Below are 15435 nucleotides of genomic sequence, written 5' to 3' on the forward strand. Positions count from 1 at the left end.
CCGCCCCCCCCCCCTATTGGCGAAGGCTGGATCCTCCCCTGGTATTGGTTTATTTCCAATTCGTCTAATCCCAATACGTCCAATTGCCAACTCGTCTACTATCATTTGGTCTACCATCAGTTCGTCCACTCACCACATGGTCTACTTTCATTTAGTCTAATGCCATTCCGTCTAATAACCAGTTGGTCCAATAGTCATTTGGTCCATATGCCATGTGGCCTAATTAAACTTAAACAATTAACACTTATTGTGTTAATTGTCCAAATGAATGAAAAGAAAATGGGTATTAGACCAACTTGTTATTATACGAGATGGTAATAGAGGAACTGGTGATCAGACGAAGTGATGATTGGACCAAATAGGTGTAAGACGAAATGTTGATGGACGGAATGGCATTAGAATAAATGAAGGTAGACCATGTGGTGAGTGGACGAGTTGGCAATTTACCGTGGTATTGGACTTCATCGAAGAAAATGAGTTGAGTAATATTTGTGCGATTTCTTGGAAGGGATATGCATGGAAATGTGGAAATAGAATAATGGTGTGTATAAGGACGAAGGGGCGAGTGAGTGTGTGCGATGGGGTATGTGTGCTTATGTGGCGTGTGTGTGGGTGGATGGGTTCTGATTTAGGGTGTAAGTGAGCGGTAAATGGGTGTTGGGTGTGTTTGTGTGGAGCGGACGTGAGTTTTAGTTGTGTGTGTATGTACGATAATTAAATGATGCGGGATGAGTAAAACATGTGTGAGGGAGAGGGGGTGTGGGTGAGTGTGTGGAATAGTGGTGACTGAATGGCTAAATGGGAGGTTGTATTATGGAGATGGAGTGTGTGTTGATCGATACCTGTATATGGGAGAGGCGGCCGGGTGTGGATATTGGTGTGGGTGTAAGGAGTGGCTTATTAGAAGGGTGGGTGTGAGTGGGCGCGCTGATCAGTGTATGAAAGGGTGGGCTTAGGTGTGTGTGTCTGTGGGTTTGAGGGTGCGTGTGTGCGTTAGTGGGATGAGCATGTGTGTAGGGGTGTGTTTCAAACCCAAAAGTAGCTGAGCAGGGCCTCTATGTAGTCAGCGGTAATTTAAACGCATTATACCCGCCTTTTCGGCCCCACTTACCTGGATAAAGCCCCATTGACCGGTTACAGCGGCTAGAATCTTGGTCGTATCAGCTTCAATGCTTCCTACAAACGCTATCTTGGACGGTTTGGACAGAATCATCTCGTACAATAGATTCAGCGCAAGAGCGGTGGAGCCCTGTTAAAACAAATAAATGGTAAGGAAAATATCAATTTTAGGTGCGTAAACCAATATTCTATTTTAACATTGTAAATACATTCATAATTAGCACCCCACCATCATCCGTGTGGGAGGCCGCGTCTTTCTCTGCTATTGATATATTAAAGGGATGGTCCAGGCTGGAGACATTTATATCTCAATAAAAAAAAGTAAAATTCACAAGGCAAAATGCTGAAAATTTCATCAAAATTGGATAACAAATAGCGAAGTTATTGAATTATAAAAAAAATTGCATTTTTCCGGGAAACAGTTCTAGGCATGTCTTTATGAATATTCATTGGGTGGGCTGATGATGTCATATCCCCACTTGTTCTTTTGTATTTTATTATATGAAATTAGGTTTATTCAAAACATTTCTACCAAGAACTAAAACAATTGGATTGACAACTGCTTAAGTGCATTAGTTATTTATTGCCGCAACTTATTTCATCATAATGGAGACACATCATTTACACATGTATGAAATAATGAAACATTTATCATTTCATGTAATAACATAAGAAAAAGGAAAGTGGGGATGTGACATCATCAGCCCACCCAATGAATATTCATGACGATATGCATATAACTGTTTTCACAAAATATTGCTAAACTTTCATATTCAGTAACTTCGTTATTTGTTATCCGATGAAATTTTCAGCATTTTGCTCTGTGAATTTTACTCTATTTATATAGATATGAATATTTTCAGCCCGGACTATCCCTTTAAAATAAGTTATAAGCTAAAAAACCCGTTAAAAATGTAGATTGTAAAAGAAAAAAAGGAGCTTCCTCTTTACAATCTATCAAAATAGCAGGACGCTATAGGGCGCTAAACATGGTGATGTTGCATTTTTCGTTGGTTTTTGTTTTACTTTTCCTATAATGCGATATTTAATCGCATTCATTATTCAATTATGGATCAATCTTAACCTTGGCCATACGCAGAAGGATGGACCCCCCCCCCTCCACTCTTTCTTCCTAGAGTTGCCAAACCTACTTTATATTCATTTTATGAATAAACAGAAAGTTTGCAGGTCTAATCAAATAAATATTCAACAACACGAAAAGCTTGGTTGCTTCATTCTCTCCCCTATGTAAAACTGGGTTCCTAAAGAAACTTATCAAACTTCACAAGCGCACTGCACAAATCCCACGCAGTCAAAATGAACATAATTTTGACACAGGCTAGCTTCAATAATCTTTACCAAGCACATCTCAATAATTAAGAGATTGGTTTAATCACAAAGAAGCTGTAGCCCCTCAAACCAGTTGGTTCCAGAATCAAAAGTCACAAAATGGCAAAAGAAAGACGAAAGAAGAATCGCAATACTTCAGAATCATTGCATTTAATGCCTTATGTTTAGAAGAATCTTCTCTGATATTCACTTCATCTAAATTTTGAACCGTGTTATAATGAGAACTGTGGCTGATTATCGCGGCTTAGGTACTTCATTTTTTAACTGCAAATATAACTTTCTCAAGAGATTAACTTCTTTACGTTTATCGCAATATACCTGCTAATTAACGCTCCCATAATTATGAAACTGCTGCACATGGAGAGTTGATTATTAGACCAACAACAACTCCCTGATTTATACACCATTCAATCTCAAAGGTCGACTGACCCTTACGGCTTCATTTTGTGTTTAGCATGTTCAAGTAACGATGTCCGCTGGGGCCTGTTAAATGTTCTGGCATAATGAATAACAAACACAGATGCATAAACACTGATTTCTTTGGGCTTCGGTGTTTTCTATCAAACGCCAGAATGATTTTGCCCAAATAGGCCTATATTTACGCTTGAGTTAGCACCGCCCCACTTTGGTCAAGCCCGCAGAAATTGGTTTTCGCAAAAATTTTGATTTTCGTACTGTGTCAAAGAAGAAGGCAATAAAACAAAGTGACCATGATGCACATTTATCATAACTTCTTTATTTTCTTATCCATGACAATGTAAAGTGCAAATTGTTTGAACAACTTTGCTACCAAAATTAGCATTTGAACCCTTGGTAAACATAATTTCACGTTGTTAGTAACAGTTAGATCTGAGGGGAAATACAATGAAACAAATCTAAGTAAACAAAAGTTCATTTAAAACATCTCCATGCAGCATTTTGTCCTAGGGATTTATATTTGAAACGTATTTCTCCACACTTTCTCAAGCATGTCACTAACAAGAAAATGAAAAGATTAAAGGAATAAAAATAAAAAAAATCATGCCTATTGTATACTGTTCACAGCTACATGTATCGTAGATATATCACCGATTCGGCGGAAAATGGTAGTTGAACTTGGTAAAGGTAAAAATGGAATATGTAACAAGGTATTAACGATATTGTTTGTTTGTTTGCTTGCATTTATTTCTGCGTTCAAAAACACAATACAAAAATATTTACAATTACAATATACAAAATAATTCACAATATAAACAATGTAGTCATATTACGTAATAAATACAAATAAGGATGTGAGTATAAATTAATCTTTTATAAATGTAAACATATATATATAATGTAATAAATGAACGCAGGAGACCGCCAACGTGAGCGGTTAGGCTTGAATTGATGGCGGCCTCATAAAAAGATTCGTGACTTAGATTGATATTTACTGGTCAAGTGGGTGCATTGCAGGTGCAGGTGCTGTGTCTCTCCCAATGGTGAAAATTAACTAGAAATATCTCGATCTCCTTTTCCACGCATCAGAATTGTATATAAACCTCATTGAAATATCAAATACCAAATTGAATTTGAGAGGGGCTATTTCATGAAATGGTACTCCTTTTCACCTTCCCCTGCACCCACCCCACTTCACCCCATTGATATGAATTACAATATTGCACTGATTGTTAACATAATTATGTGAAGGTTAAATGTGTTTGTGGGTGCAGTCTGGATGAGGGCTCTAGAAGATATATGTCTTGATGAGCTCTTCATTTAGAGAAAAAAAAAGTAGAGGACAGAATTTCTGAATCAGCGTTAGTGAGTAAAATTTAGATTGAGAAAAGGAAAATTCTACATTTTGAAAACAATTTAAACATATAAACTAAAATGACCTTTGTCATTATGACATGAACGCTAGCGGCACCGTTAGCATGCATATCCCCTTGGTACATAGTGCACACAACCCGAGTTTAGTTGGAAATTGAGTGACGGTTGTTATTTGTCATATAATAATAATAATAATGATAATAATAATGGTATATTTACCCAGGGTAGCCACTTCAGGTCCAAAACGGCAAATAAGAGACTCTTGCGGGTACATTTTAACGTTTGACCTGAAATGACCTTTGAGTTGACCTTATCACATGACCCACGAAGGCATCATAACATGAATGTACACCAAGTGCATATCAAGTATCACCCAAGTTTGTTTGTCATTGCAACATGTGCAGAGTTATGTGTCATAAGAGAGTCCTGCAAGTAAAATATGCATGACCGTAAATGACCTTTGACCTCAGCACATGATTTGCGACGGCAAAACATGCAGCTACACTTAGTGCATCTATCATAAATTTTTTTGTGTTGAAAACGGCATGACGGTTGCAAAGTTATCTTTCATATGAAAGTATTGCAAGAAAACTACCCGAAATGACCTTTGACCATACCGCATGACCTCCGACGACACTATGGCATGCAGGTTCCCTTGGTGCAGCTACAACCCAATTTTGCTTGAAAAGTGAGACACGGTTGAAAAGTTCTCTGTTGTGAGAGTCTTGCAGGTAAACTTGAACGTTTGACCTGAAATGACATTTGATCTTTACTACGTGGCCTTTGAAGCCACCATAACATGAATGTACCCTAAGGGAACAAGTCTGGCTACCATTGCTGCAACACCTGCAGAGTTGATTGTGTCATAAGACAGTCTCGCAGGTAAACTTTAACGTTTCACCTGAAATGACACCTTACCACGTGACCTCCGACTGCACCATAACATGCATGCAGGCCCCTAGCTAAGTGCATCTACAACCCGGGTTTGGTTGAAAAGTGAGACACTGTTGCAGAGTTATTATCATAAGAAATCCTTGTACGTAAACTTTAAGGTTTACCCTGAAATGACCTTTGACACTACCATGTGACATCTGACTGCACCATAACATGCAGGTCCCCTAAGTGCATCTGCATTATAATACTAATGATATAATAGTAGCAGTTATAAATACACCTCTTACACTTTTTTCAAAGCACTTTACATTGCAATGATAACTATGCAGGTTATCGGATCCTGGCATGCCTGCACACAGTGTATGAACTTTCGCCACTCCCTGGGGAGCTTTCCAAAAAAACAGTTCAAAGACTCAACTGCTAAGCACACTACGTAGGTTTTTTACATCCTACCGGGTACCCATTTAACACCTGGGTGGAGAGCGACAAAGTTTGGATTGACACCTTGCCAAAGGAAGCTAGGCCCTCGGTGGGATTCGAACACACGACCCGCTAATTGCAAAGAGAGAGAGTCCGAACCACTACACCACGAAGACACCATAATGTTTGTGACAGACGGACGACATTTGGACCCCTTCGTCTCGCCTTCACCGCCGGTGGGTGAGACAAAAAATGACAAAGACACAAATGGCCGGCGAAATTATGACCACTGGCGGATCCAGGGGGGGGGGGCAAAGCCGACCCGTGCCCCCCCCCCTCCCCTTGAGAGGCACAATTAAAATTTTTAATGTAAAAATGCCGTTAAAACAGAAGTCTGCTCCCTTCCCTTTGAAAGTGATGATCCTTTCTTTTTTTTGCTTGTCAAATTTTTCCTCTGGAAAATGTGCCCCCCCCCCCTTCAGAAAATCCTGGATCCGCCCCTGATTATGACATAGGTAATGATGGTAACGGGAAAATGGCAGGGTTGAAAGGTTTGTATTTTCTTAAATCATAGATAGATAATCTGCATCCCAGAGATAACGCTTTGGTCGGTATGTCCTATTTTTTCTGGGACTAGTGCCCTTTTTATGTCTAATCGATCTATTATTTTCAAATTTGAAGCCCACTTTGGATACAAAGTATTGTGCATAATTCATGAAAGGTGAAGTTCATCCAGACATGAAGTTATTTGTAAACATAGCAGAACTGTTTTAAACAGAATTGGTCGAGATTTTAGGAAGTCCATCAAAGGCTAAAGAAACTAATATAATTTTTTTGTGCAGTCATATGCGAGTAGCTCCCGCATTTATCGTGTAATAAAAACATATCAATGAAATGTAATTTTCTCCAAAAATGCAAATTGTTATTATTGTATCTTCACTACAGGGGCGGATCCAGAATTTTCCAAAGGGGGGCACATTTTTCCGAGGAAAATTTGACAAGCAAAAAAGGGGGTTCTAAACCAAGAATTAATGATATTTCGTTCTCGAAAAAATATGACAAGCAAAAAAAAAGTCTTCACTTTCAAAAGGAGGGGCACACTTCTGTTTTAGAGGCATTTTTCCATTACAAATTTTAATTTTGCTTCTCAAAGCCATGCCCCCCCCCCCTGGACCCGTCAGTGCTTCACTATATCAACAAAAAGATCATTTCACACCCGATCATGAAAGACCACTTCTTTTAGTCATCATGAACTATTAAAAGATTGAAGTTTACCCAGTATTTGGTAAGATGGGAACATGCATGTTTGCTGGATAAAATGATAACAAATACTTTGTAAAGTTTATGCAATGTTGCGTTGAAACTTACCCTTAAAACATGCATTTTGCCCAATATTTTGGGGAAAAAAATACCCAGCAAACATGCATGTTCCCTTTCTACCCAGTATACATTTCATATTACATAGAATATGAGGCAGCTGGTCATACATGACGTCATAAATCAAAACTTAAGATTTTAATAACTTTCTTAATCTGTTATGGATTTTCCGCAAATATTCATCAATATATATATATTGTCAACAATAATCTTCAATATATATATTGAAAATTAAATGAAACGAGTAGAAGGAAAACTTTCTTCGGCTAGTCTTCAATTAAAAAAAAGGGACAGCCAATCTATGAATATATCGTTTTTGCATTTACTTAATAATGTGATACAATATTTCATGCAGTGATACATGTTTTTGGTCAATGTGGCGGTGCATACGGCTATTGGTCCCTCGTGTTTTCTATTCGCTTGAATTGACTGTATATCTCTTTTGATTGTAACGTGACTCCAGTCATGCGCAGTGTCTTTACTGTACAACATGTTTAACTTGGCTATATTATTTGCTAATTTTTTTCACTTACGTTTTGCTTCCTTTCTTTCTTTCTTTTTTCTTTTTTTTCTTTGGAAATTATCTAAAGGTAGTTAAGTACATGGCATAGTGTATTCTATTCATTAGGTACTATTGTTTAATTCCTCCCCTTTTAATGACCGACTTAACTAAGTTTCCATTTAGCTCCTTGAACAATGATGACTTGTTGTCTCTCTCGGCGCAACATGACACTACTCATACATTAGATAATCATGAAAATTCCAATTACGATACACACATACGAAATTTTATGGTCAACAATACCGCTGATCTTAATTGCAATTTCGATTCCAATGATCAATGCGGGCAGCTCGTTACGCCACATTATTTCACAGAACAACATTTCAGATCATTCGTTACGTCAGACAAAGCGGAGGAAAACCCCTTTCTTTTCCATTTAAACATTCGCAGTGCAAGTAAAAAATTTGATAATCTTAAGTTATTTCTCGATAATAACCAGTTTCCGTAATCGTCATTCATTGGTTTAACTAAAACATGGTTCTCGGATAATCCATGTTCCCTCTTATCACTCCCCAATTTTAATTTGATTGGTAATAATAGAACAAGAACACCAGGGAGTGGTGTCGCACTTTACATACCGCAACAATACGATTATACTCTTATAGCTGACATGACTATATCTAACGATGTTTTAGAAACACTTATTGGTGAAATCAGAAATCGAAGGGGTAAAGATGTTATGCTAAGTGTATTTTATAGACCTCCACATTCAAACGCCAATGCTTTTTTAGAAACTCTGAATGAAATTCTACTAAATCCTCTTTTGAAAAATAAAGGTTTTTTTATGGGTGACTTCAAAATTAATTCAGTAAATTGCAACTTTAATAGCACCTCGCAAGAGTTTCTTGAAATGTTTCTATCACATTCTTTTTGACCCCTTATTACTAAGCCGACAAGAGTGACGAATAACCCAGACACTTTAATAGACAACATTTTCAGTAATATAACTCGAAAAAATCATAAAGCTGGTATTATTCTTAGTGACATCTCTGATCACTTTCCAATTTTGATAAATTATATACGAATAAAGTGTCAATAAAGAAGCATTTAATCCTACATTTCGAAAGATAACTGACGACAACAAAACCAATTTGATAAATAATTTAGAGATAACAGACTTGTCTACTGTATATGACCCCTCGGACGCTGATGACGCATACAACTGTTTTATTACCATACTAACCTCTTCTCTAGATACCCATGTTCCCCTTACAACTAACAGAAGATCTAATTATAAAAAGATCTCTATCCATCCTTGGATTACTAAATCACTTTTAAGATCTATCAACCACAAGAACAACCTATATTATAAATACATAACTAAACCAATTGATACATCTCGCTACAAGTACACTTCATATAAAAACACTCTTACATCTTTACTTCGTATTGCAAAAAAAGTATATTACACTTCTCAACTCGATTTATACAAAAATGATATGAAGAACACATGGAAAATGGTCAATGGTGCATTAAACAATAAGAAGAAGAGTTCTACAATTACGAAAATAACATCAAACTATTCCATCACTGATGACAACATAATAGCAAGAGAGTTTAATTCATATTTTTCACAAGTTGGCAACAATTTAGCAAGCAAAATTCCTCAAACCAATTAATCTTACAACAATTTTCTCGACAACCCAAACCCAAACTCCATATTTTTTAATCCCACAAGCTCAAGAGAAATTAATATTGTTAACAGTCTGCTGTCCAAAAAAGAGCCCGGGGTTTGACGGTATTTCCAACTTCCTACTTAGGAAAATTATCTTGGCTATCGTCGATCCTTTGGTGCATATTTTAAATATTTCTTTGAAAACAGGAAGGGTACCCAGTCTTATGAAAATCGCAAAAGTAGTCCCTTTTTTAAAAAAGGGAGATAATCAGCTCGTCTCCAACTACCGTCCCATATCATTGCTCACCTCGTTATCAGAAATTCTTGAAAAAATTTGCCAAACACGAACTATGACGTTCTTAAAAAAAAAGCAATATCTTTTCGGACTTTCAATTTGGGTTTCGCGAAAATCACAGCACCTCGCATGCAATTTTATCTTTCATTAACAAAATTACTACTTCCACTGATAAAGGTTGCCATACTGTCGGTATTTTCCTGGACGTCTCCAAGGCCTTCGACACCATTATTCACGAAATTCTATTGCATAAACTATCTCATTACGGTATTAGGGGGAAGGCCTTGGAGTGGTTCAGGAGGTACCTTACAGATAGGGCTCAGTTTGTATAAATAAATAATCACAATTCATCCAACCTTCCAATTACATGCGGGGTACCACAGGGTAGCTTACTCGGCCCTCTTCTTTTTATGCATTTCGTGACTGAATGGATCAAGGCAAATAAACTATCACTTAACCTACAAAAGACCAATTACATGTTATTTAGTAATAGAATAAATAACCTGCCCGAAAATCTCATTTTTGATAACATTGTCCTTGAAAATGTTTCTGTAACAAAAATTTTGGGTGTACTTATTGATAATAAATTATCATGGAAACCACACATCGACAATACATACAAAACAATTTCAAGAAATATTGGAATTATCAACAAGCTCAATTTTTTTCTTCCATCTCGTACACTACTTACACTATATCACACCTTAATATTACCATACATTAATTACGGTATTTTGGCATGGGGTTGTGCAATTCAAACACAATTACATAGGATACTTTTGTTACAGAAAAAACACTTAGGATAATATTTCATACATATTTCAGATGTCACACAGATAAATTATTTTTTTCAATAAATCCTTAAAGTTAATGATATATATCTGTTCCAACTCGGCCAATTTATGTACAAACTAAATAAAGATGATCTCCCCGCAATTTTTTCAGTTATGTTCTGCAAAAACTCCTCTGTAAACGATTATCCTACAAGACAACAAAACTCTTATCACCTACCTCCAACCCGAACTTTACTTGCAAAAAATTATTTTGTCTTTTCTGGTCCCGTATATTGGAATTCCTTGCCCAACGACTTTAAGGAATCCCCAAGCATCACTATTTTAAACATAACCTTAAAAAGATGCTTATTTGCCAATACTTTACACAAACAAGTCAATCAACTATATAACAAAAACTACTAAAAAACTCCTTTTTTAAACCTCCCAGGATACAAATTGCCTACCGGCCTGTTCCCGCACCTGCCATGCTCCTCTTTGCACCTCCATTTGTACCTACACCCCTCCTCTCTCCCTTCATTTGCCTCTCTGTTTCTCCCTCATTATCACAATTATTGTAACCATATTATTCTTTTTTATTTTTGTTATTACTACTATTATCATTTATTCTAATTTGTGTCACTCTTTCGTTGTTACCTTCAATATTTTGTATAGCCTCCTTTTATAACTGTATTCCGTCACTCTTTTATACTATAGTTTTATAATGTTGCCTCTATACGTATTGAAACTAAGTTACAGGTGCTTGCCTCCCATACAAGCTTTGCTTTTCTTGGCAAGCCCCTCCGTTCTGTTTTATATAGTTATTAGTCAAAGTTGCTTTAGTTCGCACTAGTTCTCATTGATTATACCTTCTAATTCTTATGCATTATTCCGATTGATATTGTACTTTAAATTTGACTATGTATTGTTACTTTGATTTTGTTGTGATTTGTGAACGGAAAATGAATCAAATAAAATAAAATCATATCAATTATTTAGTTGATTATATACAATATATATATATATATGTTGTTTTTTCAATTTTTTTCATGAAGGTGCATTTCCCTTTTTAAGTAGGTAAATGTATGGTCCCGAGGAAAAGCAACATCCATTAATTAAATTTGAATCGCTGACTCGCTAAACATTTCCAAATACACGCGGTAACTTTTATAGCAGCTTAGCAAACAGTCAGCTCAACAAAGACAAATTTGGGAACCTGACATCCACTAGGATGAGCTGCTTTCACATATTGGATTGCTACTAACCAAACTGAACAATAATAGCTATAATTGCACCTTTTACATAATACATAACAAATCAAAATTCATTCGGTAATTTGGTCCATTATGATTTAAAAATAATGATTTTTTAATTCGAATGGTTTTTTATTTTCTCTTATCCATGGTCATGCATACTTTTTTTATGGCACTCTTCATACTGGCGCGTACTTTGGCAAGACCGGGTTAAAAATAGGGAAAATATCTTGAAATCAACATTCTTAGCTAAAGCTCCTTTCATTATTGGTGGTGCGACTGCTTACAACCGTTGCGATTATGTGCAACATATATTGTGACACAAATGATCGCAAACCTTCGCACAAGCAATTTTGAAAGCCCCTTAAAGGGGGGGGGGTAAGCTGTATGTGGTATCTCATCGAATGTGTGTTATAAATACAGTCTTAAAATATACGTTTTCAAATATCTACTAATACTACATAGAATAGATTGACCTATATTTGTATAGAGAAACTAAAATTTTATGAGAGCAAAGGTAATAGTTTTGCTACTTGGTAACATAATTATTGCTGTATAAATGTATTGAGCAGTTAATTAACATGTTATCATTCAAGTGGGTCTATATTACTAGACTACACTAGCATTATGGGTCAGGAAACTGGCCATGTATGAGCAGTTGAGGACTCGAGATGGCGCTATACGTTCGTATCTGCTTTAAAACTGAATGTGTTCTTCATGATATTAAGTGTACTTTCATCTATACAGCCTAATTACACGAACTCCTTAAAAGTTAGTCTTGCTTACTCAAGCGGAAACTTTTGACGACATTCATATTGCCATTTAATTAAAGAGACTAATGCCAATATAGAAAGGTTTTTTGGCCATTCGCACTGTAGTTGCACCAACAAGCACAGGCTTTTTAAATGCCTTATTGTCTTATTTGGTTTAATTATATTTCCTACGTCTCTTTTTAGACTCATTATCACTTGAGAAAGGGGGAGGGTTGGCGACATTTGGGGCGTGCTTCCACCGTCCCTGAACCCTGAGGGGCCACCTTTAACATCGATTATAGATTTTGATTCAACTTACCTTGGTGTCTTTGACGTCAAGATGTATTTGATGGTCCGGTAGAATATCAGACCTGTTGTTGAGGTCAGCAACAGCTAAATTCATGGCAAATATACTCTGATTTGCGAACTCTTCCGCCCAGTTTCCATCGCTACTCAGTGGCAACAGGACCCCAATGTAGAGAGGGATCAGCCCAGAAGTGTTGGATATCGTGGCCTCGCTCTCTTCCACCTCGAAGTGGCCCCAGGCCAAAGAGGGCCAGAGGGCCACGACAATGAAAAGCACCCTCAGACAACTTTTGATCTGGAATTCTTCCCGGCCTTTCGAAATCATTGCAAATATAGCGTGGATTGCGCGTTTGAATGGTTAGAATCTTTTTCGATTTCAGCACCTATTGAAACTGATTGATGAGACTAGATGATATACATTTTTGCTAATCAGATGTAAATTGTAGAGAAACTGAGAAAGAAAAGAAATGGGTCGAATTTGAAAAGGCAAGGAAAATATGATGAATAACAATGACGCTTGAACGTGACATCGATGGAAGTTACGTCACAAAGCTTTGGCAAGGAAATGTGAGAAATATCATCGCGAGATGAAGCCTTATATATATTGGGGAATATCGGAGTCTGCGATCTGTGGTAAAAAACATAGCACGTGAAACAATAAGTACATAACCAATCCGACCAATAGGATTAAAGCATGTGCTCATGCTCAGTGGAGAGTCTAGGCCGCTACTATGTGGTTGTTGCCGCCTCCAACCCTCTCCGCTTCGATCCCCCTAAAAGGAATGAAAATTTGTTATTAAAAATGAGCGAATTAGCACAATATGTTTGTCCAATTAGCACTCGCTCATTACTTGGAGGAGTTATTTGTTCGATAAAGAAGAAGCGAACATATCAAGAATATATGGTGCCTTTTAAAAATGAGGCATGACCTCTAGGGAATTACGTTTTAAATGGGAAGTTCACCCTGACCAAAAATTTATTGTAAAAATAACAGAAAAAAATCATTTTAAAAAATGGTGAAGGTTTGAGGATAAATTAAATTTGAAACTGGGTTTTATTGTACCGTTAGTGTACAGAGGAAAAATTTAACTCCCTCTCGTGAAAGAAGAATTTTTTTATTCATCATGGTTCACTAAATATAGGACGTCACAAATCAAAAAATTAAAATCATAATAGCTTGTCAATCGTTAATGGATTTCGCTCAAACCCATACATATATATGTATATATACACTGCGTATTAAAGAAAGGGCATATTGCAGGTTGGCTTATGTACAATCAAAATAGCTGACACTTATATATTTCACATTTCAAAGATTGATAATTACTGATTATTAAAAAAGAAACCTGATATCAAAAGGTGTACACTCTTAAAAACATCAAAAGGAAGGATTTTACCATACATTTCAATCATTATGCATTTCAAAAGTTAAAACGTACACGCACACACAAAATCAATAGATATTCAGCCGTGTTACGGCACATTTTGGTAAATTTACCGAAATGTGCAGGAGATCGACGGCACATTTTGTTAACTTCTTGGATTATTCGCTCAGTTGTCTGTACTCATTAAAAAATACAAAAACCCTGTAAATGCAGAATGAGGGCATTTCAGTTGGTTTGTATTAAAAAACTACATCGGCTAAACCCATTTGCTTTAACCATTAGTTTTGTTTAATCTCGAGTAGGTCTAAGATCTATATACATGATTTAATACTCTCTATATGTCCAAAAGCCACTTCGTCTAAGGCGTGTTGTCAAAAGTGTGCGTGCGTCTTTACCTTTATATTCTACGGCGAACCCGCTGAGCGTGCCATTGTCCATTTTTCTTTCCTACGGGTCAGTGCTCTTGCCATTCAAGACGCCAGCGTGCCCTTTTGCAGCGAAAACGGAAGCGTTCGCTTTTATCTTTTCTTCTGACATGCTTCGGTTGGCTCTCCGATAATATGTTTTTGCATTAGCGCCCTCTATGTTCACGATATCGGCGTTTTAGGCAAACTATTGAACGCCCGATCTCTAGTCACTGATCTGAATATCATTGTGTCCTTGTATCGGTGTGCCTAGTCCATTGGGGGTACATTTTCCAAGGTTACGCTTTCACAATTTCTTTTGATAGTTTTTCGTTTCAGGTTTCAGTAGTGACAAAGTTCAATTAGATTTAGATTTGATTTTTTTAAATAGAACGAGTTGTTTTATTTTGAAGAATATACCGTTAAGACACTGACTTTCTAAAAGTAAATGTTCAGGCGCGGGTAAGATTTTTTTTCATCACACTGAGCCCACACAGTCAGCATTGTCGGGTGAAAAGGAAAAATATGGAATTGTCCATAACTTCTTTGTAAACGAAATGCAAAACCCTTTGCAAAAGATACAATATAAATCATACCTGGGTCCCAAAATGATGGCATTTAAATATCTACATTGAAACGCTATACTGTGACAAAAAATAATAAACTCATAAAATGCAAGCGTTTTTGTCGGAAAATGGACAAGGGCATCGTTGAAATTCATATTTGAGCTAAACATAGGCCTATATCTAATTTAGCCAAAGTGCACAACAATTTTACTCTTATTATACATTATGTTTAAACATTAACATGCTAGAAACTTATATATTCACACATAATACAGATGTCGTGCAAAACATACGAATAAAATATCATTAATTTGAACTTTTAAAAATTAAATTGGATGCTCAAGCAGTCATATCGGTCATTGTTGATTAAATGCACAATTCTTGAATTTCATTGCCCGAAATTTAGAACAAAAAGTATTTTCGTTACTTTGTAAGACCATTACAAACATCTTTACCTTCAAACGAAATCAAAAGCACTTAACAATTTAGTATAAAAATTTTCAAATTTGAGGTAGTCTTGACCATGAATTGAGTTGAATGTTTATAAAGGAATTATAGCGTATTTTAATGAATCCC

At 36.4% G+C, this 15435-nt stretch overlaps 1 protein-coding gene across 1 annotated transcript in view; it reads right to left on the reverse strand.

Annotated features, from left to right (window-relative positions):
- Positions 1 to 1245, reverse strand: part of LOC129268427 (gamma-aminobutyric acid type B receptor subunit 2-like) — a 37598-nt gene extending 36353 nt beyond the window's left edge. Inside the window, exon 1 of the mRNA XM_064105031.1 lies at positions 1112 to 1245. Within this exon, the coding sequence (XP_063961101.1) occupies positions 1112 to 1213 (102 nt within the window). The 5' untranslated portion in view covers positions 1214 to 1245. The remainder of the gene's footprint in view (positions 1 to 1111) is intronic.
- Between the last annotated feature and the right edge of the window lie 14190 nt (positions 1246 to 15435).

The sequence above is a fragment of the Lytechinus pictus genome, chromosome 9 (assembly GCF_037042905.1).
Source record: "Lytechinus pictus isolate F3 Inbred chromosome 9, Lp3.0, whole genome shotgun sequence".
Lineage (NCBI taxonomy): Eukaryota > Metazoa > Echinodermata > Echinoidea > Temnopleuroida > Toxopneustidae > Lytechinus > Lytechinus pictus.